We start from the raw sequence: 27455 nt of genomic DNA, 5'->3' as shown, positions 1-27455 counted from the left end.
TTTAAAGTTTGAAAACTTACATTTTAATGAATAAACTCAACTTTTTTTAAGTGAGTAGATAAATGTATTTTTGATCAAGAAAAAAACAGTTTTCAATGGAGACACCAGAATATAAAGCTTGCTATAAAAAGTAGAAAGTTGCTTCAGATACAGTAAGACAGGACATTTTGGAGTGCGACGACGGAGAGCTCAGTGAGAAGGAAGGAGCTTTCCAGTGGGAAAACATTTAGTGTTAGGAAGGCGGCGTCATCGTTACAGTCTTGTAAAACAAATGGTCCAAGCCATATGCAGAAACCACCAAAGAGGGCTGCAGTGAAATAACACCGTTCAAAATGAAGTCCATACATATCAACCGCTATAATGGAAGGTAGGCTGGTCAGGTGGAGGGGGGGGGGGGTTATTTACAGCCTCAAACTGCTGTCTAGAGGAAATCCAGGCAACGTGTCGTTTCCTAGAATTGTTCACTAAACAATCATTCCATTTTTAAAAACAACATCAGTAGAGAGACTCACATGTTGTTTAGACAAGAATAAAATCCAGTGACAAACAATAAGTACACATGGCAAACAATCCCTTCCACTGCAGATATGCAACATCCAAACTCAGATGGTGATATTTGTCTTTCAAGGTGTGATCCCAATCTGGTTTGTGCTTCTTATGAAAAAGTCAAAAGCAAAACTCCCTCCCCTCTAGTGTTCAAAACCACCGGCGAACATCCAGCAGCCTCCCTGCCAGTCTTAACACAGTAAAGACAAAAAAAGAAATGAATTAGAAATACACATTTCTAAGCAGGTTTACGGGCATTGAACAGCTCTGTAAAATAGTCACATAAAACGTAAAGATTTGTCAATCGTTACTTAATATACGCTCAATCTCCTCTAGTCTCTTCAGGGCGGCTGCCCTTTTTTCTTCAATATCTTTTATATCTTTAGTGGACTTGGCTGTAGTTCTCTCGCCCGACTGGCTACCATCTGAAGGCTCTGAGTGGTCTGCCGCCCCACCGGAGGATTTCCGCGCATTCTTCTCCCCCTTTGCTGCCTTTCCAACAGCCTCGGCGCTCCTCCCTTCCTTTGCACCCACAGCAGTCTCGTCAGCCGCTTCCTTCACGCCCTGTGGCTTTTCCTCCTTAGCGGAGGAGACCGACGCTCCCTTTTCTGAAGAAAGAGCGTGTCCTGCTGCGCTCATGGCAGCCATCTTATTGCGTACAATACTCAAGTGGCGGCGCACATACTCCTCGTTTGGTGCCAGAGCCAGAGTTTCCTCTAAGCAACGCTCAGCCCGGGGTAGGTCTCGCTCTTCAAAGTAGACGACACATAAGTTGTGCTTGCCTTGGACGTTGGTGGGATCCATGCTCAAAATGCGCTCAAAACAGGTTTTAGCTCCTCTGGTGTCCTTTTTGTGGTTCATGAGGATGTCCCCCTTCAGGATCAGGCCTTTGATGTGCTCGGGATGGTGCTGCAACAGCTCGTCCAGCACCGGCAGAGCGTCCGTCTCTCGTTTGGTCTGCGAGTACAGTAATGCCAGGTTGAAAAGGGCACTGCGGAAGCCGGCCTGCAGGCTGATGGCTTTACGCATCCAACGCTCAGCTGCAGTGTTTTCATTGGCGTCCATGGCGAGCATGCCCAGGTTGAAGTAGCCATTGGCATCGTTTGGCTCTTCCTCCACATACATCAGGAAGCGTCGGTTGGCCTCAGGCCAGAATTTTGGCTCACCTGCAACCAACAAGGTTAAATATTTAGACCAGTTAAGTAATTACTCCAAAAAAACGACAGCGCGCCTTATAATACAAACACTTATCTATGGATCAAGTCGTACTAATGTTGAAGCGATTTTGAGAGGTACACGGCGCTCCGTCAAAATGTGTGGTTGGGTGTTATTGCAAACACGCCAACACAGCTGAAATGTAGCCACGTCAGACTGTTTTTAAAAAAAAGATTTATGTGTTACTAACAAGGCTGGGAGTTAGTGTTGTCTTAGTAACCTTTGTTTTGGCAAAATCAGTCTGTTTTTTTACATGTTGCAAGGAGGTTGGGAGTTAAGTATTGTTTCCATGACAACACAGCTAACCCTTCTAACACGGCTAACGTGTTACAAACAAGTTTTAGAGTGACTGTGAACACAGTTGATAAAGTCTGACCGACTGACAGACTTATTTCTGACTCTTGTTTTGGTGAATGCACCTTTAATATGACTAAATATTTCTAAGAGTAAAAAAAAAACATGAATTGACGGTGGGCCTTATAATCCAGTGCAGAAAATACGGTGTGGTTTTTTTAGCAGTTTGGATCTGTTTGTATCAAACTTCTGTGAAAGATAATTTTCAAATACTGTTTTTCCTTTTTTTTATGATGAGAACTACAAAAGAAAACCCTCAAAACATTCCAGATCTAAACCCAGCAGGAGCCCATGCAGAAAAATCCAGCCCTGCTGCTTTCTTGAGTGTGAGTGACTTAAAACATAAACTTGGACGAGCCTGTAGGCTTAATTTCAAACAAAAAAGCTACCATTAAATGCCTTCACTTCCTGGTAAACCAGACTTGACACTGAAAAGAAAACATGAGCTGATAGAAAGCTGGCACACAGGCTTCATTTCTTCATAACGGACACATTTCAGGTGGCTGGTTACACCCCAAAGGTAAAAGAAGGTTACTTCCTTGAGTCGTGCTCACAAAGCCACATACAAGTAAGAGACGTAGAAGCATGATTTTACTTTCACTGGACTCTTAAGTCAAACGACTATTACTGTTTCTGTTAATGGGGTTGTGTGTCATTCAGATTCTAATTATTTTACCTGTGCTAGAATGCAGTCAAAGCTTTTAATTTAAAACAAACACGCATTAACTGTTGCTGCCAACTGGCAAGAGTAGCAGTCTGAAGCTAGTTATGTGGTGGGACATGGATGCTTTACAGCTAAACGTACTTAAATATAAGCAGTGAAATTTCATTTTATTGGTGTTTTCCTTTATCTATAAAAATAAAATGCTGAAGGTTAATGATGTCATAGATGGCAAACAGCAAAGATTAGCTCCTTTTGGCGCTTTAACACAGAAAGGTTTCCGCCCCCCAAGTGAGAAAAACGCCCCTTAACACTGCGCGCAAATCCTGGTGAGGGCGCAAAGGGGAACTGACCGCGGCGGACCACCGCTCGGTTAGGATCGCAGGCGTGCAGATGTAAAATACGGGGTGGCTCAGTTGTGTGGTTGTACGGTTCCTCACTCAGTTCCTGAATACAGCCGCTCAGTTGTCTTTACGCCCTTTCACTTTATGGCAGCCATGAAACGCCATGTATATTTGGCTTCCATCAGCTGAAAGGCTTTACCCCGAAACAAATGTCCCATAAAGAGGATGTGGAAAAACAAAAGACTTGGGGACTCGTGTATGTTTGGATTGGTGCAGACATTCCAATGCAAGTAAGTAAATGTTTGGCACCTTTCTCAGATAAAATCACAAAGTGCATCATAACGGTAAAAGAGAGTATCCAATCAAACAGAATACAGAAACAGGAATTAGAACAATCATCCCATTCATGGGACAAGTTAAAACAAAGATTAGGTCACAGTAACAGTTTGAAATCAACTAAAAGCTTTTCTGATTAAAAACGTCATGACCTGTATTTTCAAACTCTCAACCGAGTCAATCTGTCAAAAAGACAAAAGGAGGGCGTTCCAAAGACGACGGGCACGACTTGGATTTCCTCTGGTTTAATAGCAAGTTTTGGGAACGGATAGCTGTTTTGGGTTTGCGGCCCTCAAAGGATGATACGAGGAGTAAGGGGTTAAAGGCGTTTTTCCGCCCTCCTATTATCCGGAGGGTTACGTTCTAAAAATAACCTGCAATATGTAAAATACACAAAGCAGGATTACAGATGTTTTAAGGCTGTAAAACTCCACACTACACATTTTCTATCCTTGTCAAAATGTGATTGCGATCGAGGGAAAGCTGCACGCATCCTGTGCGGGAGACATGCGGCGACGGATAGAAGGCATGCAAAAATGCACTGAAAAAAAAAATCTGTGACTGTGAGACTGTGAAAGGTGAACTGCGATTGAGCGATAAAACAACGTAAAGTTAGATCATTTTCACTTCCGGCCGATGATGTCAGACGCCATCTTGTCGCCTGCAGCCAGGTCCCTCTAGAACTCACCAGATTCCTGCATGAGCAGTGCTGAGTTGAAGAGAGCCAGCTTGTGGCGAGGGCTGAGCTCTAAGGCGTGGTTGAAGTTCTTCAGCGCCTCAGCTGGCTCCTTCATCTCAATGTTGACAATAGCCAGGTTGTACCACAGATCTGCGTTGTTGCGATCCAGCTCCAAGGCTCTGAGGTAGGCATCCCGAGCGTCTGTCAGCTTGTTCATTTTTAGGAGCAGCTCCCCTCTGTGTCAGAACACACGCAGAGTCAGTTGGTCTACTTTCCCAATAACCGCTCACCATCCTGGAAGGGTCAAACTTGTTGTAGAACTAGGATGTCATAATGCAAGGGGGGGGGGGGGGGGGGGGGTGTTCAGAAGCCACAATTAAAAAAAAATAAAAAAACAATAGAATCTTGTGTTAGTTGAAACTTTCAAAAGGTCGCCAACATAAGGAGGAAATCCCATTCCAGGACTTCATGTGCATTTTATGAAGGCCTTAATTAGACCTGTGAACAATTCCGCTCATCTTGCCTGCTGATGTAGGCTTGTTTGAAGTCTGGTCTCATGCTGATGGCTTGCCTGTAGAGCTGGTCGGCCTCTTCCAGCCGGGAGTCGTTGGCCCGAATCAAGTTGGCAAGGTTTATGTAAACATTGAGATGGTTGGGGGCCACGCGTGTTGCATACTTTTTACCAGGGATAACCTGACAGACATCAACAAAAAAACATTGTTTTAAACACATTCAATTAACGGATAAAACCATCAGCAATTATGAAATAATCATAGACCTGGAATGTTGTTTTTCATTTTTACTGTGCAGACTGTTGCACTGGGTTTTTGACTTTGCTTTAAATAAGTAAACTGCCAGTTTGAGTCTAGGTACAATAAGTCTGGATGTTCATTGGGATAAAACCAAACCGAACTTTTGTCAATCCTAATTATTTCAGGGCTGCATCAAGATGAACTCAGCTCCAGGAGCCATAGACATACGAGGTAAGCAAAACACTTTCATTCAGTTAAAAAAACATCCTGATTGAATCTGAGCCACTTCGTGCCACAACACGGGCGGAGTCATCCCTAAAAAACAGGGCGGGTAAAGACATGTTTCAATGATCTGCTTCAACAACACAGTAAAAGGTTATTGCCCCACACAAATGCAACAAAAACACACAGACTTAAACACACACCAGAAGGGCAATCCCAGGAGTCACAAACCCTGAGGGGTTCTGCTAAAGCCACCCAAAGGAACACTTTATAAGGAACTGACTCAAACCTTTGTTGATCTTGGCTACAAGAACAAATGTGAAACAGAAACACTGATTGGGTCCATGAATGAATGTCCTTTATCGTCATTGCAACGAGGACGAGTGGAATAAAAGTGCTCTTTTCTTTTGACATTAAGGAACACTTTTGAACCAGCTGCTCCGCGGTCAACCATGGATGGCACTGAGACCCGTTTGGTGTGCCAGTGAAAGCTGTGCAGAGGACAATACATGAAATCTGGATCTATACAATGAGAGTACCAGTAAAAGTGATGATTCACATATGGACAGAAAGGAAGAGGTTAGGCTCAACTTAATGATTTGGTTGATTTATGTGACTGTAGACCAAATTACATAATTACCTGTGGCATTAAGGATTTGGCAACCAGGTAAGCTTCTTCTGCCTCTTTGGAGCGGTTCAAGTTCTTGTAGGTTCTTCCAACATTCATGTGAGCGCCTATATCATCTGAAACAGTATAAAAAGTAAGAATGAGAAGATTTGAGTGACTCTTTCAGCATGAGTTCCTTCATGTATCTTGGGGGTTGCCTTCCACGACTATCCTGCAGGATTACAGATGTTTTAAGGCTGTTAAAGCTCCTCACCACACACTTGGCATGAACATTTTTATCCTTTGTTTAAACTCTCCAAGTTCACTCCTTCAGAGACAAGTAAGTCCAGTATTAAAGAATGAGAAAGATCTGTTAGCGATGAAAGATTTAAGTAAAACAATGCATTCTGTACAGGAAACACAGCATGGAGGAGGTTGAGATGGCCTACAGTCAATCAGGGCACAGAAAACGATGCATTGTGTTAAAAAAGGAAAATCAAGTGCTGCAAAAAGTGAACCATGAACCACGGGGAACCACGATACAGCAGAAGCCAGTAGAAAACAAACATTTTAGTTCAAGCTTTTTCCAAAAGTTTGGGGAGGAAAAGTTGAGAGACATGGAAGCACGTCAGATAGGAGTAAGTTGAATTGGTGCCTGATCTGTACTGCAGGAAATCTTTACTGGGCTCATGTCTTTACTGTGGTAATCTTGGGAAAAGACTCGTGGGGAGCAAACCAACCAAAACACGCATGTTAAGTAATGACAGGATTCCTGACAGCTCTAAAAGACTGAAATATGTCACACATAAAAAAGAGACCCGTCTGTTGTTCATGCAAATTGTATTTAAGTGTCAAAAAGGTAAAATTCTTTGATTTCCAATCAAACTCATGGGTGATTGTGTGTCTCGGAGCTCTTTGGATCACTGACATCAATCTCCGACACCTGTAATCATTAGTTTGTCAGGTGAATCAATTAAAGGAAAAACTACTACAGGAAATTCCACATTATTAAGCAGACCAACATTTTAAAGCAATATGGGAAAGACAAAGGATCTCTCTGCTGCTAAAACAGTGTGGAATCGTTAAATGCCTTGGACAGGGTGTGAAAACCTTGGATATTTCATGAAAACGTAAGCGTGATCATAGTACTATTACGAGAGTTCAAATTTAATTCACAGGCCACACAGATAAAGGCAGACTGAGGAAGATTTCTGCCAGACTAAGACATCGGATTAAGAGAGCTGCAGCTAAAATGCCCTTACAAATCAGCAAGCACATATTTGAAGCTGCTGGTGTCTCTGGAGTCCCACGAACATAGCATAGCATATCTTAGATGACCCCCCCCCCCTTCCATTAACGTGTTCTCCCTACCATGACAAAGGTGGATAAAGGTGGAAAGATTTCATGTAATCCATGGACACCAGTGAAGATCACAAATCATTGAAGAAAAAAGGTTCAGAGCACTGTCTAGTGGGTCTAAATGACCCAACTCCCAATGTTAAAGGGCCTAGGATAGCACAAGGGTTACGGTGCAGGATCCTCCAGTTACACTGAAACCTTCTATTTCTCTCACTTGCACTCGCATCAGGCACGTTAACACATCTCACGTCACCAGCTCCATTTTTCCAACAACAGAAACTTACGACCTTCACTCGGCCTTCCAGCAGTTGTTTAGCTGTTTTCTGTCTTAGATTATGATTTAGATCATCCAACGTCAATGTCTTGGGTTTAGCGTGAAGGAGTTTTCCTGTCAGGAGGAAGCTGCTTCAACGTACACAGTACAGGAAACAAAAACAACGAAATCTCGATGGAATCCGTTTTTTGTTCCTACCCCTACAACAATTTGGTTTGAATATTGCACAATAAAACACAACATTTGAATAAATAAAAGTCTTCCGATGGCTGTTTAAATTAAGTTGCCAAATTATAAAGTAAAATTAGTTTCAAGCAGAAAATGCTGACGATTTGTTTTAGCCCTAAACGAGGAACTAAGACGAGGAGAGTCTAGATCCAATCTAGAATGTGTCATTTGTTCACATAACTTCTCAGATAATATCAATTGATTATTTTGTTTCCGCACGACAGGATTTAGTGTTTGGATTTGAAAAGGGCAGAAACTTCCTCATGCTGCAGCGACAACTTCTCACAGAGAAAACAAAAAAAAAAACTTAATGGGCACAATGGCAAACACAAGAAAAACAAGACAACACACCCTGCTTGTTATTTAACCCCCAAGCGACCGGGTGGGGTCATTTATGAGCCATATCATTTAAGGTGCCAGATCTTAATTTTTTTTCCTACCATGAGTTTGTCCGTCTACTAATTCTACACAGTTTCATAGTTTTTTTCCAGGGATCAGGCAATTTGTGTGGCGTAGACATCACAAACTCTTGTGGGGTCATTTATGAATATTTTTTAAACATTGGTTTTTCAACTTTATTAAATTGTTTCACTTCTAATCAATACTTTATATTGTATTGCAGTGAACCATGGCCAACAGACCTAGGCTAGCAAGATTTACAGCTGCTGAAGCATTGAGACCAATACTTCAAGCCCAAAGTGATGATGAAAACAGCTCCATTGATGCAGACGAGTCAATGATGATCATATCTCTGAGATGTCAGACCATTCTGATATAGAATCTGACCATGATGTCCCTGCAGCACCTCAATATGTGTTCTGTTCCATGTTCTGAGTAGGATGAATACAATATTTCTACTCAAACTCCTCTTCGTTAATAATTTATGTTTTCATTTAGGTTGGCAAAAAAATGATCCTTCTGCAAGTTGGAACAAGGACTGTCTAAATAAATGTTATGTTGTTCTTGCAATCAAAGTTTTATTAGCAAACACAAATTACATCAGATCATTATAAAAAAACCTGTCCTAAACACAGGGAGTAGTTTCGGTATGATAAACCCCCCAAACAGCCATTCATAATAAGGACCCCTGAACAGAGCACAATGGGGTCATAAATGACCCCACTCTGTCATTACAGTCAGTAAAATAGCTTGGTCGCTTGAGGGTTAAAAAATGTGTTTCATTTTTATCCCATTACCTGAAAAAAAGCAAACGTTTTTTTGTCTCACCTGGCTGGACACGGGTGGCCTGAAGGAAATACCTCAGAGCTCTTTCGTAACTGTTCTGGTTCTCTAGAGCATGCCCAACATTGTTCCACAATTTGGCATTATTCTTGTTAACCTGAAATAACAAACAGTATTAATAAAGTAATTAGTATTTTCTCTTCTGCCAAAGCTTTACAAAAATCCATCCATTTTCTTAACCCGCTGAATCTTTTTTGGGGGTCACAGGGGTTGCAGAGCCTGTCCTGGCAGCGGTTGGGCGAAACCTAAACCCTGGACAGGATGCCGGTCTGTCGCAGGGGCTATACAAATATCCCTTTTTTTATATAATAATGATTAAAGTATGCTTTTGCTTTGGGGTACTTATACGCAGACAGAAACTACTTGATAGCTTTTGTAATTACTCTAAGGAAAAAGGTGTCAGTTAATCCGTTTTACCTTCAGAGCAGACGTGAACAGAGTGTATTCTGACTCCCAGTCCCAGTTTCTGTTGAATGTTTTCACCGCATGAGTGGTTAACAACACTCCGATCATCAGCCAGGAAATCTTCTTCATTTGTCTGTAGAAACAAGTAAAAAGGCTGTCAACTTAGATTGATTTGACAATATGAAATGAGCCAAGACTTCACATGTGCACAACACTGACCAAGTTTTCACACCTCCTCCATTCAGCTGTCAGCGGCCTTTGTCAATTGTTATGCAGTATGGCACGTGTGTTGAAAACAGTTTCTGTGTCAACATGATTGATGAAGAACTGATCGAATGGTCAGTGGACCTCGGTGGACGGGAGGGAGGGTCTATCGTCCACTGAAGATGGGAGAGGAGGTTCCAGCTGTTGTTACACTCAATGATAGATTGGGCTACAGCGGGTTCGTTGTGTCTCTGGTTGGGATGTTTAAAAAAATAAAATAGGGGTGTAGCGTGTCATTTCAACAACGATTTGATTTATGTCATAATTTGTGGCTGCTGATATGATTCCTAGTTGATTTTGGTTCATTTTGAACAATCCAATCCACTGACCTAAAATGGATCCAGAACATCTTTATCCCAAACTTCAACCAGTGAGACTCAGACAGAAGTTCCTGCTACTGAACAGTTCAGCTGAAGTTTTCCAGATTCCTTTCATTTCTTCCAGATCATCAAGTATAAATGAAATCTGTGTCCAAACCAACAAGTAAACTAGAATGAATGTCAAATCCATTCACACATTAGTTTCCTAAAGTTCACCGCTGTTGTTTTTCCACATCCAAAGAATCCAAAGGGAACATTCTTAGAACATTCTAGACACTGGATGGTCACATGACTTTATTCAAAGTCTGTCCACACATTGGACTGGAATGATGGACTGATCTGTTTTAATGACATCATACGCGTGTCCGCTGTGACGTCACTCGGTTGTTTTTCTCGTTAAAGCAAAATAAACCTACCATGCCTCAATCGAAATAGAATTTTTTTAAAGGGATTGGTTTGTTTGATTTGATTTGATTAACAACTTACCTTACACAGATCGATCTAGTTTGATTGTAGAAACACAAATCGATACATTGATTACCGGAAATCCTCATTAAAAGATGAACTATACGTCTGTTTTGATTATGCAAAAAGACATTAACACTTAAGCTTGTGTGTGTTAAATAAATGTACACTGCAAAAACAGGCATCTTAAGAAATTTAAAATTAGGAGATTTTCTTTGAATAAGCAGAACAAAATCTGCCAATGGGGAAAGAAAATCTCCTATTTTAATCCAAAATAAATTCTAATCATTAAGACACGTTTTTTTCAAACTAAGATTATTTTACAGTTGAAATATTTATCTGATTCCAGCAAAACAGAAAATAAGACATTTTTCTTGAAAGAAGGGTGTTTTTACCTTCTGCAGATTGAGTTCTTACAGTGTAGGATGTTTATATTGTAGTACAAGTGCACTCGCCAGCAGGATTCATTTTTGATAAATCCATTGTAACCATGTTATGAAATCTGTGAGCATTGGTCTTAACTTAACTGATCAAATCGACCATTCTGGTGGAATGGATCAAGTACCAATTTGTATATTTGGCCTCAAAAAGCTTTATTAAAGTAGTCTATTAAGGCTGTGAGACTCAAATCCACATCAGCCTCCTTTTTACTTTTTTTACTTGACACTTGGTACAGAAATCAGGCTCACTCAGAAATGCTGCTTGTTGGACCCAAACGAAAAACTGAAGTGGGTGAGAAATTAAAGAGTACAACCAAAACAACCCTTTCTTAATAGCATCCATGGGAAGAAGAGCAGGTAGAAGTTAGGCAACTAAAATTGAGAAACGGGGGGAAACAAAGGCAAAATGCCATTTGTTCATGCCAGCGGGAAAAAGGTGTTTTTTTTGTACCGTTGTATGTATGTACAAGGTTTAGAATTATTCCTTCTTTGAAGTACTTACCCTATATTTGAGACGATCTTGAACCCGTGTGCAATAAGAACACAGAATCCCATACTGGGCACATAAAGAACTCTTTCAGCCACAACGAAACCAACCGGAAAGAAGAGGTTACACGCTGGAATAAACGGCAGGACCATGAAGGACAAAGCCTAGAACGAGAGACCAAAGACAGGTTTTTCTTAAAACTTTGTGACAAATGCAAATAACAGAGCACACAATATGTCACATTTAAGTTTTGATCTGACATATTACACATAAGCAACATAAGCTACAGTTATGACAGAGTAAACTGCCAGTTTATCTTCTGTGCATCTAGAAAATCTACACTTTAGACAATATTTTTCATTTTTTAAGACACTGATTGTAAAATAAAAACATATTTTTGATGTTAAAGCCTTCCCAGCATGATGCAAAGATAAGCTATTTGAAATGTATTTATTTAAAACAGGAGGACTGTTGCACAAACTTTGTCATTTGATCCCCATGTGTTGCATTGTGTTATAATTCTTGGAAAATAATGCATGTCCAATAGCTCGTTTACATGGACACAGCACCGCATTTACGCAAAGAATCACGGGCCGCACATCTTTAACGGATAGCTTGCTGACTGAACAGCTGTGAGCTGATCTAGTCTGAAGTAGAAGAGCTGAGTCAATGTCCGCTGGTTAGAACCTCTGTCATGGGAGGTTTTGGTGATGCCGCTTTCTTTCACTGAAATAACTGACACTGTTAAGCCAGTCAGTGTAAAGAGATGACAGTAGTGAACAATCATTTTCACAGAAGAAGAAAAACGTTAACAAGTTTAAAGCATAAAAAAGAATAAATGAAAGACATAAAAAATACTTTAAACCAAAAAACTATTTCAAATCTCAGTAATAAATATCACTAATAAGTAATGGATTGCATCTGCACTTATTCTATTGGACTGCCTTTATTCACAATATCTCATTTATTGAGGTTTTGTTTGCAGAGTTTTAATATATTATTAGGATTAAAATACATTCCAGTTTACTCATGCATGATCTTCCTTGTCAAATAGAGTTTTTTATGGTGTTATGAAGAATTTTACTTTTCCAAAATACCCTTGTCACTTGTTAGGCCAGGCTAAATGGACAGATTACTTAAAAAGAGCTAATTAAAATTATTCACAATAGCTTGTATACTGTGCTTCATTATTACAAAGGAATAAGGCTCAAAGTATTGCATTAAGGTTCCAGCATTTTGGAATTCCTAATCTTCCTACAATTAAATGAATATACCTAAATCTCCCAGCATTTCTATTCACAGTAAAAGGTATGAACAGAACAGAAAAATTAAGTATTTAATCAACATTTTAAGTAATCTGCTTCCCTTTCCCTAAAGTGAAATGTATTGCTAATAAACTGAGCTATCCCAAACGGAATTATGACTAACTTTATAACCTGACATAACCGGGGACTATGGACGCCAGCATCAATCACAAGAAATGTACATGCACCTTATTTCTACAGTGACAGGTCGTAGCAAACGCTTAAACAACACCAAGGGGAAGGAAGGGTGAAGTAGGGGAGACGCTGGCACATCATATAGATTTTTCAGTTTTTCTACCACATCAAATTCTAAGGAGCCCGTTGGTCCTGTTCACGGGATACGTGCACATTCCCTGCAAGCTCCGTGTGTGCAGCCAGACTGAAGGAAATGAGGAAATTAGGCAGCCAGAGCGTAGTTTGTGTGGACATCTTACCAGGACTTGTGTATCACCTGCACACCCCGTGCATGTAGCACTCAGTAAGGAGCCAGCTGTCTCACCTCACTAAGGACTAGAATGCTGAGTAATGACACTGTACGACCTCATCAACCGTACACCACAAGTGCGTGGAACTACCATTAGCTGTTTGACTATTTTAAAATACACTTCTCACATGCACGATAATGGTACATGCCATTTGAGGGGGGCTTTATGAACCTCAAGGGAACTGCAAGACACAGCTGTGCTCCTTTTAAGATGCAGTGGCTTTCCTCTACGACCCTCCATGGGCCTGGATACCCAAAAAGCTGAAGCACTCGCAAGGATCAACTCCCGTGCCAACACGTTATGAAGCTTTTAAAGTCTGTGAGTTGTGTTTTTAATTTGTCACAAGACAAAAGACTACGTTTCATCAATGAGTGGGGGGGTTGCACGGTCATCATTCAGTGTTTGGATACAAACTGAATACCACCAGAACTTTAAAGAAATAATGCGATGGCTTCAGAAAGTATCAGCTAATTGAACCATAAAATCCTCAAGTATTTGGATCAGCTGTACTTGTACTTCAGCAAACACATTTTTATTGATTGACTTTCAGTTTTATTCTGTATAAAGCTTTTCAGGAACGACTTTGGGATTTTTTTTTCATTAACAAAACAATAAAGATGTTAAGGTTGATGACTAAAATGCTTCCACCATAGATCATCAGTCCATGGTTTGCCAAACTGAGGAAGACTATGAATGCTTCATCTCTGTCACCCTATCATACTCAATGTAGAGCTTTTCTTTGTTTTTGTCCTCTCACCATCACGACAGCCTTGGCAGAGTTGTGTCTATAGCGAAGGCCGTGGTGGGCAAGCAGTCCCAGTAAAACGTAGAACGCCAGGGTGGCCAGGTTCCGGAGGTCTAGAACCGAGTCGACCAGGGGAATGGTGCCCATCGTCCAGTCACAGCAGAGCTCTGAAGGGTTCAGTAAAAGCCAAGCGTTCACAGGAAGGAGATAGTTGAACGTCAGTTGTCTAGAGGGAGTGGAGCTGACGGCTGCTGGGTTGTCGAACCTGGAAGATGATAAAGTTAAATATTAGGACAGGCGTGAAACAAGTAAAACAAAAGGTTGTACCAAAGCTATACAATGTTGGGACAGAACATAAATGTCAGTCAGCTTGACTTATCAGTGCCCCTTCTTGCTACACTTTTTTCCCCGTTTTAAATCAAAGACACTGGGGTTTGTTTAACATGTTGGGCCTCTAAGACTAATCCTGGCAAACCGAGTTAGCTTAGACTCCTGTGGAGAATACCCAGAACTACATAGTTTGTGTGCTTTTTTCTTTGTTTAGATTTAGATCAAATTTAACCAATTTAAAAAAGAGACACTTTTACCTTGAACTGTGCGACGAGTAATAAAATGACCAGCAATCCTAAAAACAGCACATCTACCGTAAAATAACTCATTTGCGTATCAAGAAGCTTTTTTCTGTTGTGCTTTTGATATCATGAAATGCTTACAGCTGTCTATTAGTTTCTTTCCTTTATTGTGTCTAAATGCTCCAATCTACAATTTAGTTTGGAACTTGTTTTTCAAATCCACTCAGCGACAAACTCCCGCCTCGATGTGTGGCACTGTTATAGCTGGAGGCTAGAGCTCTGACGGGAAATCTGGAGACGGCTTTAGGATTACTGCAAGAGGATTATCCTACCCTAGCTAATTGTCTGGAATTTTATCTTCACGCTCAAATATCATTAGCTTGAATCTTGTGCAGACAATTTTTAACTAGGTTGAACCCAATAAGTATTTAAACCACTGAGAACTATTACCAATTAGACACCAAGTCTAGAGATTTCAGAGTTGACAGAGTTCTTCTACAAATAAACTGAACTTTAAACAATGAATCATTTTCTGTATTAAGTATTGGGGCAAACGAAGAGCTGCCATTTTCATTTTATCTAAAACCAAATTAGAAATGGATTTACATAACGCCCCACTGTGTGCTGACAATTCAGACTGTTTAGAAAAGAGTTTCTGGAGGATGGAGTAAATGCTTGGCTTATGATCAAAAACCACAATGGAAAAAAAGTCAGGCCAAAAAATGTCACATTTGGCTTTTTTTCTTTGAAAAAGCTGCTGCAGATATGTTTGCCCAACAGAAGGTTTGACCATCGCCTTTTTAATCAATGAAATGGTTTTTGTTCTGTTGACTCCGTCATAACTCACAGCCATCTTAGCTTCTGAGTGTTATTTATTTTGTTGTTGTTTTTTTAAACTCCTGTTGCATGGCCACACATAGGTAGCCAGAAGCTGTGCATTTGGTTTATAAAAAAACAAACAAATGTATACAATGAAGATTAATCTGATGATTTCATATACAGTATTATACTTAAAACAGAATGTTCAGTGTTCCCTTGCCCTAACAAATTTCACCTTTCGTGGTCTAACATTATTAACATGGACGGCATTAGAGGATAAGCAATAAATCATTTGTAATGCAACAACAACAGTCACATCTAAAGGCAGCAGAAGACTAAAGTACGGTTTCACATCTGAACAGCCGAAACAAATAAACCACATAAACACGATGAGTTTTCGTAATCCTGACAAGTCAGGATTTCAAGAACATTCAAGTTTTTTCATGCTGATATTTTTTTTTACCAATTGCAACAAAGAATGTCTGGGATGTAATTTCAGCCCCATTCTGCTGTAAAGTCTGCTCACCTCGTGAAGACAGGAAGCTGGGACTGAATGACCTGAACTCTGATTATGACGAGCAGCAGAGTGCTGATGATGAGGACGATGAGCTTCAGCAGAGTTTGCAGGACAGCGTATGGGAAACCATCTTTACCTCTCAGGATTTGCCGCAGAGTGTCCATCAGCATGGGTAATGTGAACTGGAAGGCAGCAAAAACAGAGTAAGGCCAAGTCAAAAGGTAAGACCAACTTTGCATATGGTCATTTATCCTTATACTTCTGTTCATGCAATGTTTTTATTAGTTCAAAATAAGTCAATAGAAAACAAAGGAAAGAAAAAAATTAGCGATTGTTTGCTTGTTTTATGAGTTACTTGAGAGGAGCTGCAATACACCCCCTCCCCTTTTCTGGGAGGGTAAACTGTCCTGATGGAAATCTGCAGCCATGAATAATCTCAGATTAGAGTTTTATTCTGGCTTTTTCTCCGGACATTGAAACCTTTCTGAACTCCAGTCCGAAGCAGTCTTCATCAAAAGAATGGATGCAGATTATTTCATCAAACACAAAAAGAAATTCATTCTTTGTTTTTCTTGTCTACAAAACAACAATTCTGATTGGAACCATACCCCTTGTGCAATAAACACTTCATAAACACAACAGATGCCGACCACTGTGATGCCCTGCTCCTTGCATAGTGTTGCTGCAGCCACCAGCACCACAGTAAGAGCGATGGGAGTCCACACTGCAAGACAGAAAAACAAAGAAATGCTTTAGATCAGGGTTTTTATAAATGAAAACACGTTGTTGAACATTATTTCAGCTGAACGCAACAAGCAGAAATTAAAAATTACATAAATTCCCATCAGGAATGCAAGTGTCTTATTTAAGCGTTTTCCATCTACGTCCTTTAAATTCTCGTCTTTTGATCTGTTCTCAGTGGTCTTTTAATTGTGATTAGGACATTTTTAGGCAAAAATCAAAAAAACCTTTGTTGTTTTCTTGGACATAGTTTCTGCAGAGCGGCAGGAGTTCATTAGAAACTCGCCCTGGGCCCCCCCTAACACTACGCTAACATTAGTGGAGCAACCAAAACGGCGAGCAACATTGGAGCTGTCCAGCCGTACAGTTGGAGCCAAATGCCAGATCAGACGAGGAAAATGAAGACATGATTGGATCCGTTTGTCTGAAGGTGATGATGGGACAGAAAGTGGTGAAGAGGTGAATTAGAGGGGAGTTCCAAATGAACCCCTCCCGCTCTACAGAAACTATGTCCTGAGAACCAACAAAGGTTTTTTGATTTTGCCTAAAAATGTCGCAATCCTAATTGATACACAACTGGGAAAACCCTTATAATAAATCAAAAGATGATCGGAGAGGGACTTTAAAATTTGTCCTTTTCATGTTTGACCTAAAATGGTGATGTCAAATTTAGGGAGGATCTTCTTACAGCCAATATCGGGCGATCTAAACCACACGTCTTATGGCATGGTCACAATTGAAGGCTTTGCCACTCCTTAACTTCTTTCAAATAAATAACGGGACTTTATTGTGTCTCTTCCTCCATTTAGAGCAAGTGGAGACCTTTTCCTGTACAGCAAAATCTCAAAGTGACCAGTTTAAAGATCTAGCTGTAAAAATCTTAAGGCTTTGGTTTTTTCTGGATAGCCTTTGCCATAAAATGATCATTTCTATGTACACACAACTCAGGTAGAAGCGTGGAACAAAACATTAATACTGTGAAAAACACACCACAAAATTACAGAAGGCAAGCCTGCGAAAGCATGCAAGTGCAGCCTCACTAGAAACATGTACAATCACTTTGTTGCCCTTTACAGTATCAAAGAAAACATCAGGACGCAGGTAGCTCACTTAAATGAAACACGGGAGCTTTAAACAATGAAAGACAAATTCTTCAAGTTACAAGATTTCTCTTACCAATAGAATGATCTGCACCTGTTGACTTTGTGTACGACAAGAAAGCAGCCAGAAGAAAAATGGAGGACAGAAGTTCAGCTCTACCAACCACTCCAGTGACCTAATGAGAAAAAAGCCACAGCCATCAGGATGACCACTCACCCAATGCTATCGAAAACAGCGTAGCTTCATTCCCAGCATGACATCATAGTGATCACGCAGCATGCATTGTGTACAGAACATGTACCTAGAGGACAACTCAATGGCCTTGTGGGAGTGTCCACCCCAAGACTGGAAGGTCGTGAGTTCAAATCCATGGTCAAGTCATTCACAGTTAAATTGCGAAAGGAGAACTTCAGAGTCTGACATGTGGCTTTCTGACTGGTTGCAATTTCTGCATGGTCAGATCTTCAGGTCGGCCCGGTGAACAGTCTTTTTCCGGCCTAATCTGTAAATGTCCTGAATCTTTTCTATAACCAAATCATCTCTCACAGTAAAAAGCTGGAGTTCAGACTGGCCCTTCATTTTCGTATGAAATATTTGGGGGCCAGCAGCAAATCACTGCAAAAAATGTTTGCAAACTGACACATTTAACAAAAAGCCAACCAAGCATCAATCTGGAAGAGGTTTGCTGTTTGCATTAGCTGATGATCACTTAAACAGAAATATTTGTTTGGAAATTCCAGCAATTCCAGTAGAATTAGTAAAAATCGCGTTTTATTATGAGCACAGAGATTTTGCACCGGGGCATAGTTAGCTCTTAATCTATTTTTAGGAACTGTTTAGGAACACATGTATTTTTTTATATCATAATATGTCAAATAAAATGACAAAATACTTCACTTGAGTCAAAAAAATTACTAGAATCAAAAAGAGCCCTGCAACTTTTTTGTTTTGTTTTGCCAGCTTCCTTTCAGATTTCAAAACACCCACGGAAAATAAATACTTCACATGTTGAAACTGTCAGTGAATAAAGTGGAGTAACACATTTCATCACACAGTAGTCTGTATAGACAGAAAAAACACAGACATTTGTAAAAAGTCACAGACATTGTTTACAACGAAGTGAAGAGTCTTCACGGATCTAAGCCCCCGAAAACGCAGCTGTAAAAACAAGTGTTCGGCTAAAATCACCTCAACAGATGTAAAGCCCTTCTGACACGTCTATAGAAGGAAGTCACTGACAGCTCCATCTGTCAATTATCTAAATGATGACTGCCCTCATGTGGAAGCAACCGTGCTCGGAATTCTACCCAGAAAACCAGCAATACAAGACGAAGACCAAAGTCCCACTATAGAACAGCCAATCACATCTGCTGTGTGGTCCTCAGGACTTAATGCATAAGAAGAGGGGCAGCAGCTTTGAACAAAAGGGATCAACATGCATCATGTAAGTAGGGATCTAAAGGATACAGACATGTATGGAAAAACCGATCTAGTGCTATGAGTAACAGTAGTATCAGTTAAAAACAACGGATACAAACAAGATAACATGGGAAACGGGCATAAAATCGATCAGGAAGAAAATACTGTAATCGGTTTCTGTCAAACTTTGTCAAATTGTCTGTTTTTATCACTACTAAATTTGCCTTTTTGCGTTTCAATAGATGGATAAACTTTAATTACACCACGATGGGGATAAATGTACCGTAATCGGCAGCAAACAAAAACATTCACAAATACAAACAGCAGAAAAGGTGGCATTCACAGAGGGCAAAGTGATAAAGTGAATTTAAACAGAAATAAATAAGTACAAAAATACACATTAAAAAGACAACCTTTAAAGAACATTAAAACAACTGAAAAACGTCCAATCACAAGCTTGCTTCTATCAAGTCAGGTCAAACACAGTTGGCTGAAGGTGAACCACGTATGTTGTGTGCACTAAATCTATGAGGGCTGCGCGACATGAGGAAAACTCCCAATATTAGTGGTCAATATTGGGATGATGATATGGACTTGTGATACATGAACAAATAGCAAAACAACCAATAACATCATTTCCATTCATTTAAATGACCTAACCCTAGTCTACATAGAGGCCAGCATCCAAAATAAAAAGACTCCATCCGATTGGTCAACAACGTTAAATACTTCAAGTGGCATAAAATTGTTTTAGCATATTTTAGCTAACCATCTATTGCAATTTTCACCATCTTTTGCGATATTGCACAGCTTGATATCGCGATAACAATAAATTTGAGATTTATTGTGCAGGCCTAAAACACATGATAATCCTTTTTTCACAACACTGCAAACAATACCTAAATGTATTAATGAGACACATTTTTATCAAACCAAAGAACAAGACAGTCTAAAAACCCCAAATGACCTTTAGACGATTTGTTTTGTTGCTTGAAATATAAAGTGCTACAAAGAAAAAAGAAAATAATTCTCCCTGTCAAGGTTCCATTCCAATGAAAATCTGGTTTTATGTGTTTTGAACGTGTTCTGGTAGCATTTTTCTAACAATGAAGGACTTGTATAAAGACAGTGTAGCTTAAAATGGCATCTCCCACTATTTTCTTTTCAATGTGTTGTGAATCGGGAGCAGACAAAAAATGCTGTTGGAACATGCTAGGGGGAAAGTACCGGTATGTAAAACAGATAGGTGATGGGAAGTGGGGGCACGGTTGCTCTACGCCAACAGTCACAACTCGGAGGCAAATTTCTAGTGAACTCATGTACTGCCGCTCTGCAGAAGTTATGTAATAGAAAACTACAAGATTTTTGATTTACCCTGAAAATGGCATAATCCCACTGAAGAGACCACCGGGAACTCTCTAATAGTAGATCAGAAGATGAACTGGGTCCTTAAAAGCCATGCATTTCCATTTATAGTTTTAAAGGCCAAAAAAAACATAAATGTCTAGATTCAATCCATTCAGGTAAAAGAATCTGACCATCGAATCATCTCAAAGTTTGTTGAGTCTTTTATGCATCAATTCCTGAAGCACATATTTAAATGGTAAGAGGGAAAGATACACAACCTTACTTTAACCTTCTTACTTTGTCTTAACAGCCCATCAAATGTAACTCAACTAAATAGAGGACAGGCTGCCTACACTTAGATCAGTTTTACTGAACGAGCCAGACGTCTATGTGTCCATCTGCATGGAGCAGAGACGACGCTTTCCAACATTCCCTCTGATGCTACTTTAGACCCTTCAGACATAAATGAACATTCAACAGTTGGTGTTAGATCATCAGAGATTCAGATGGGAAAAAGAAACTCCATTTTAACAGACTTCCACAGACAACACTGAGGAACGAGGGGACAAACACAGGGATTCTTTGTACAGACTGATCATGAAGAGACTTTCAGTACTTGGGACATAACTGAAAAACAAATGACCCGTTCAGAGCCAGATTCCAGACCGTGATAACACCAAGAGCATTTGATGGACTAACTCTAAGGGCTCATTTGTGAGGCAAATTGTTCTCATTCAAGAAGTCTAAGAGCCTGTAAGATTAGCGAAGACCAGGAAAAGGGCTGTTGCTGTGTAATTGTAGTACTCCAATGAAGGAAGCAGAATGTTCTCTTTGTTTTTCTGCCGACAGCGCATCGCTTTAGCTCCGTTTAAAAGGTTGCATTACACGTCTTAATTGGTCAGAAAAAACGTTTACCAATGAAGGTAAATGAGTTAGTATTAAAATAAGACACAATATAGAAGACGTTTGTCGTTTCCAATTGGGTTAAAGAAGCTTAACTAGGAACTCGTAGTCTTTGATAAGATGATTACAAATGTACTGCTAATTCTACATTGTGAAACAAGCACAAAAGAGAAACAGATTTCAAAGGATTTGAATGTGTCAAAAATCAACAGTGATTAGAAATGAACAATCCGTGCCTTGCATACGAGGAAGTCGTGTTTCCTCACTGTATCCCATTTACGGTCTCGCTGTTTCACAGAGTTTTTTCAGTAATTTTGTACGCTGCATTTTTTATTTTACAGCGGATTGTGTTAAGTTGGCTTCCAACTGGTTAACAGCCAACTTTGGAACATAACTTCTGCAATAAATAAGAGAACATTGTAATCTAAAAAAACCATTTGTAATGACTAATCTCATTGTGGAATGCTTATATAAAGCGTGATCACCGCTCACAAAGGAAAGGAGGGCGCATTGGTTGAAGATAGAATGCCATGACAGACAGGGTTTAACACACAGGTTTACTGTCAGAGCGTTAATAAAATAAGTCGTCAGCACGAGATAGTTAACTCAACAACAAAACAAGTGAGTAGATGTTAACGGAGCCCCACGTGTTATAAATATTTATAGTGTATGCTCTATTTCTAAGTATGACTTTGCAATAGTGGCTCTTGCACCAAAACTCTCCAGTGATTTCATTGTTTGATGAAGACTTGGAATTTGCCAGGTCTGCCTAAATTTAACCAACAATGAAGCTCAACACGGGTCATTCAGATGCTGCCAGAAACAACAGTTTTTCACAGATTCATCTTCAGACAATACGTCGACAAACCAAAACGCAAAATTATTACACAGTAGGAGACTTAAACCCCATTTCAGACAACTTTAAAAGCTATTGCAGAAACAAATATTTTTGAAACCTTAAGAAAGACTTACAGCCTCCGTGTGGATGGGGTGAACAGCAAACAGCAAAGCCGCCACCAAACCGGAGGTCTTGTCCAGGAACAGTCGGCAAACACGCAGGAAGAGAACGCACACAGCAGCGTGTAAAATGATATTGAGCAGGTGGTAGGAAGCTGCACTGAGCTCACTGAAGAGGTAGTTCAGTCGGAATGTGAGTACTGTCAGGGGTCTGTAAGACTTGTGGCTTCGCTCCTGCAACGGGACACAGGTGGCAATGACTGTCAGATGAAAGTTTACCTTTTTTCATTTAAACTCAAACATGGTGGAAAGGAGTTCCTATTCTTGGTTTCATATAACAGAGCAGAACAATACAAACATCAAGGATAGCGTGTATTTGCGCAACATGATTAAAAGGGCATTAAAATGTAGTCATTACCTCAGTCATAGGTGTTCCCCAAAAGTCATTAAGAAAAAGGTTGTGAAGAGGGGTTGCGGGCCGGAGGTCCTTGTTGTCCAGGATGGCAGAGACATCATCAAACACAAACCCACATGACAGACTGTTCCAGTAGCATCCCGCCACCAGTCCAGTCAAAAGAACAATCTCCTTCCACGACACGAAAGCCATTTCTGACAAAAGCCGTCATTGATCACTGCAAAGGAGAGCAAACGGGACTGATCATTTATGGGGAATTAATAAACCATTATGGAAACCGCTTAATTTAAATGCGGGTCAAACTAAGCGACCAAAGGTTACTAGATGTCAAAGTGCAGCTGCTGCAGTGCAACCTGTTCAAATTTAACTCTAAACTAAACAATTTACTTACCAAGCAAAACACCCCGGTTTCTACCCCTTTTAATATATGCAACTGAATAACAACAACGCCGTTAATAATTCAAGAACCCCCCAAAATAATAAACAACTACTAGTACTTTCTGGTTCTGCTAGACACACAGTAGTCCAGGTGACATAAGGGAAACGTTGCATGTGAAGCAAGCGAAACAAATGAAACCCATTTTGCTATCAATATTTAATAGCAATGTTTATCATAAACACTGACAAACAAAGAAGATAAAACAATCTGCTGTAACTTGTCATAAGAGTAGATACTTCCACAGACAGGTAGCTAAGGCTAACTAGCTTGATTCCAGGCTGCGTTCGAAAGCATCTGCGTGCATTTCAATGTTACTGCAAAACACTCCGATTTGTGTCACCTAGCTTACACCAGAGCAGACGACAGCATCAGCAAACCCCACACAAAACACTGAGATATCCCAGAACAGAAGAGCAGGATTAATCCAAATGTAGCTGTGAGTACCTGCTAGCGTAGCTGAATCCCAACTACCTCTTCTTCCGGTTCAAAGGTGAACGCGCACGTTCAAAACTAGCCGAAGGCGGCTAGAGGGAATTTGACAAGGTTTTATCGTAGTCTTGTTTAGACCACAAATTATTTGTTTGACTAGGGCAAGTTTAGGGATAATGTCGAATATTCCGTTTACACGCAATGCGGTAATTTTATTCTCTTCTATTATTATACTTTAATGGTAACTAGCTTTTATTTTTTTAGACTAGCTGTTGTTAGCGGTAACCTAGCAGCCAGACCTCAGGAAGATTGTTGTGCAGCTTCAATAATCAGTCTGTGACCCATAATATACATGACGTTTCCAATGCGTTTATTTGAAGACTGATTTTTGACGTTAAATATTTTCTTCTTCTTGGCAGTTTTCTCCCTGAGTACCACTACTAGCTACGAACGGTCAAAAAATGCCAACCGTTCTCGACTGGAATAAGGTTTCAGGGATTGACCCAGGAATCCTCCTTGAATGTAAAAATAACAAAGTGGACGAGGTCGTCGGCATGCTTATTTCGGTAAACTTTCATGCACTGTCTCTGATAGTCCTGCCACAGCTTACTTCGGAAGAAAATTGCACCTTAAGTGGGCTATTTTTTACCATAATTCAAAAAGGGTTAATCTAATTTAGAAGTGATTTAAATAAACCGCCTGTTGAGGTCAAAGTGCATTCAAAATGACTTTAAAAATGCAGCTTAAGAAAAACAAATTACCCCACCCACCCAATTTGATGTTTTGCCCCTTTACCAAGAGCAGCATTGTAGTGACTGGTTAATGTGAAGAGTATCTCTTAACAGTTAATTCTGCATAAAGTTGATTTCATACATGGTTATTTAAACTTAAACATGCTTTAAAAGCCTTTATATCTTCAGAGGGTCAGCTACACTCATTACTACATTCTCTACATGTTCTGTTTTTTTGTTGTTCACTATTCCTTTCATCTTTTACCTCAACCTCCTGAACAACAACATGACAAATATTATTACTTAATATACATGTTTTACCTGATATTTGGGAAAGTAATCATTTCTGTTTGTAAAATTTCCTCAAATGTCCTGTCAAGAGTAATGAGGAGCTGTGAAGATTTGGACTTGCAGTTTCCATGTAGCTCATTTTTAAATTTTTAATCATTTATTTACCTTGTGACGGCACGGTGGTGCAGTGGTTAGCCTCCGGCAGCCACGTATATAAACAGATTAGAAGATAAATGAATATTTACCTTCTGTCTTTTGAAGTTTTTGGATCATATTTTAGCCAAACCTAAAATGTGCGTTTTAACTTGCTCCCTTGAAGCCAGTCACCACTGGGTGTTTTCAAAAGCCTGCTAGAGTCTGTCCTGTCTTTTGGAGTTTTATGTTCTTGTGTGTCTGTGTTTTTTCTATTTGGGATTTAATTTTACAAAATTAGAAGAAATTGTGAGTTCTTACATTAAGAATCAGGTAAAATGTTTTTTTTTTTCTTTTGTCTGAAAACAAATAGTTTTAAAAGAAAGTTGAGGTCCCACTCCAATCTACTTTTGATCTATTATAAAAGCATTGCCAGTAGTCTTAATTATAATTATGCTGTTTTTAGGCAAAATAAAAACTGTGTTGTTTTCAAGGACATAGTTTCTACAGAGTGGCAGGAGTTCATCAGAGGTTTATCCCTGAGTTGTGGGCAGGACTATTGGGGCAGAGTTTGCCTGCACTGATATTCCATTAATCCTTTGTTGACACTCTCTCCTGCTAGCTTACAGCCCCTCACAACCAAAGGCTAACATTAGCAGTGCAACAAAAATGATCACTAATATTGGAGCTATTAATTAACTGGAGAATTAAATCAATGGCTCTATTTGTCTTCAAGTTGATACATCAGAATGTGGTGGAGCAGGGAGCTTGTTGCCTGCTTTTTGTCTCTGGATGCTGTGGGACTGTCTTGGCTGAGATGTCTCTGAAGCATCACGTGGCAGTCGTGGACTGTACCAGTGGACTGGCAGACTTGGGTGGGGGTTCCCTTTTTTCAAGAAGTGGGTGTGTTTCAACTACTGGGGAATCACTCTCCTCAACCTCCCTGGAAAAGTCTATGACAGCCTACATGAAAGGAGAATCCTTCCAATAGTCAAACCTTAGTTCCAGGCACAACAGTGTGGTTTCTAGCCTGGTTGTGGAACAATGGACCAGCTCTACACCCTCCATAGGACGCTGAAGGGTTCATGGGAGTTTACTCATTCAGTCTATATGTGTTTTGTGGATCCGGAAAATGCATTTGACAGTGTCTCCTGTGGTAACGTAACGGATGCTCTGTGAGTATGGAGTTAGAGGATTCTTCCTGAGGGATATCTGGTCTTCTATGACCGTAGTAGGACCTTGGTTTGCATAGCCGGCAGTAAGTCGGACCTGTTCCTAGTTCATGTTGGACTCCGACTGCCCTCTTTCACTGGTTCTGTTTATAATCAATAGAATTTCTCGGCTCAGGCAGGGGCCAGAGAAGGTCTGGATTGGGGACCACATGATTTCCTCTCAGCTCTTTGCAGATGATGCAGGCCTGTTGGCTTCATGGAGCCCAGACCTCCAGCATGTGTTTGGGTGATTTGGGGGTGAGTGTGAAGCAGCTGGGAGGAAGGTCAGCACTGCTAAGTCTGGCCATGGTTCTTTATCTGAGAAAGGTAGTTTGTCCTCTTTGGGTGGGTGGAGTGCTTTTGTCCCAGATGGAGGAGTTGACGTATAGTGGGGTCTTGTTCATGAGTGAGAGAAGATCGGAGTATGAGATGGAAAGGCAGATTGGAGAAGTGTCTGCTGTTAAGCAGTTGCTCTCTCTGTCCCATTGACTGAGAACTGGACTGAGTAAACCCTCCCCTCTTGCGTTCCAAACAGCAAGTTACTGTGGTCTCCAAGAAGCCAAAATCCCATAGACTTCTATGAGAAATAAACAGCTAAAACTCTGTAGGTTTATTTGACAAAATAACTATTCTTTCTCTTCTCCTTGTTTTTAACATGTTCTTAATAATCCTTATTTTTTAAAATGATATTTTCATAATAAACAGACCAATCAGATGCCTCAATAAAAGCATGTGGTGCCCACTGGCCCCTACCTCGAATGTTGGAAATGTATGATCGACAGACTTTCCCGAGCCCACTTTTAGTGAAAGGGGAATGGACTTCTAACAAGCTTACCGGTACTCCTAATTGGTGAGAGTGGTTGCCATAGAGACATTGACTCAGATTGACTCGGACCATTCAATCTACTGCTTGCAGACGTCGTCTGACTCCGACTTGGTGGAACCGTATTGTGAAAAATGGTAACTTAATTAAATGCATTAGGTTGGAGCCGGAATTAAACCATTTTCTAAGGGTGACGTCACACTGACTCTGCCCAGTTCTCTTATTCAGTCAATGGTCGGTTTTTTATTGAGTTGAAAAGCGAATCTCTCTTGTTATCGATCAATCTTTGTTCCAATACTCACCTATGGCCATGAACTCTGGGTCATGAACGAAAAAACAAGGCCCTTAATGCAACCGCCTGAAAGGATCTTCCTCTGCATGGTGGCTGCATGTCACCCAGAGAGAGCTGGGAGTAGAACTGCGGCTCCCCCACATCCAGAGGAGCCAGTTGAGGTGGCTCAGGCATCTGGTCTGGATGCCTCCTGGACACTTCCCTGGGAAGGTCCCACTGGGCAGAGACCCCAGGGAAGACCCAGGACAGGCTGAAGAGACTGGTCTGGGAACACCTTGGAATCCCCCCAGAGGAACTGGAGGAAGTGACCTGTGAGAGGGAAGTCTGGGTACCTTTGCTAAGGCTTCTGCCCCTGCGACCTGGTCCCGGATGAGTGGGATAGATGGATGAAGACAACCTTTAGCTGTTTGGCTAAGTCAGCAGAATGTACCCACTCAGCAGCTTTGATTCTGCCTGCTCTCACTGGAGATCTCACATAGCAGCCCACTGCTGCTGATTCAGCTTTAAAATATAAACAGTGTCTTTAAACTGCTATGAGTTGGGGAAAAATGTGTGTATGTAGCAATAATCCTATAGGCTGTA

At 40.4% G+C, this 27455-nt stretch overlaps 2 protein-coding genes and 1 long non-coding RNA gene across 22 annotated transcripts in view; 2 read left to right on the top strand and 1 right to left on the bottom strand.

Moving 5' to 3' along the window:
• Positions 1–23548, bottom strand: tmtc3 (transmembrane O-mannosyltransferase targeting cadherins 3). Of its 4 annotated transcripts, none has more exons than XM_004086274.5 (14): positions 23409–23548; positions 22529–22742; positions 22126–22344; positions 17560–17659; positions 16251–16366; positions 15652–15824; positions 13747–13999; positions 11216–11364; positions 9237–9357; positions 8805–8916; positions 5750–5853; positions 4659–4828; positions 4145–4371; positions 1–1712 (listed from the first exon to the last, which is right to left on the bottom strand). In XM_004086274.5, exons 2-14 carry the CDS (start codon positions 22715–22717, stop codon positions 847–849), a joined length of 2799 nt encoding a protein of 932 aa, XP_004086322.1. In that variant the 5' UTR covers positions 22718–22742; positions 23409–23548; the 3' UTR covers positions 1–846. The 4 variants fall into 4 exon arrangements, with proteins under 4 accessions (XP_004086322.1, XP_023811236.1, XP_023811237.1 ...); XM_023955468.2 differs by having other exon boundaries at positions 23314–23442; XM_023955469.2 differs by lacking the exon at positions 23409–23548 and adding an exon at positions 23305–23401.
• On the top strand, positions 4990–8440 carry LOC144992526 (uncharacterized). The gene is made up of 2 exons (XR_013656564.1): positions 4990–5118; positions 8200–8440. It is a non-coding gene; the product is annotated as an uncharacterized LOC144992526 (long non-coding RNA).
• cep290 (centrosomal protein 290) overlaps positions 23460–27455 on the top strand; it is a 61754-nt gene continuing 57758 nt past the window's right edge. For all 17 annotated transcript variants that reach the window (XR_013656563.1, XM_078949233.1, XM_078949232.1 and 14 more), the window contains exons 1-2: positions 23460–23599; positions 23813–23959. Coding sequence is in view for 16 of the 17 variants with exons in the window: in XM_078949233.1 (XP_078805359.1) it covers positions 23855–23959 (105 nt within the window). In the remaining variant the exon portion in view is untranslated. The remainder of the gene's footprint in view (positions 23600–23812; positions 23960–27455) is intronic.

The sequence above is a fragment of the Oryzias latipes genome, chromosome 6 (assembly GCF_053564925.1).
Source record: "Oryzias latipes strain Hd-rR chromosome 6, Olatipes_Hd-rR_3.1".
NCBI classification, from domain to species: Eukaryota; Metazoa; Chordata; class Actinopteri; order Beloniformes; family Adrianichthyidae; genus Oryzias; species Oryzias latipes.
The sequence above is the reverse complement of the archived record's forward strand: the minus strand, read 5'-3'. Positions and strand labels throughout refer to the sequence as shown.

Bases quoted from the DNA above. Each gene is read 5' to 3' on its own strand.
- tmtc3 (XM_004086274.5), bottom strand. From the start codon at position 22,717: ATGGCTTTCGTGTCGTGGAAGGAGATTGTTCTTTTGACTGGACTGGTG. The intron at 9,358-11,215 runs GTAAGTACTTCA...TTGTTTCTACAG, and splicing joins AAGATCGTCTCAAATATAGG to ACAAATGAAGAAGATTTCCT. The intron at 1,713-4,144 runs GTGAGTTCTAGA...TGTTGGTTGCAG, and splicing joins ACTGCTCATGCAGGAATCTG to GTGAGCCAAAATTCTGGCCT.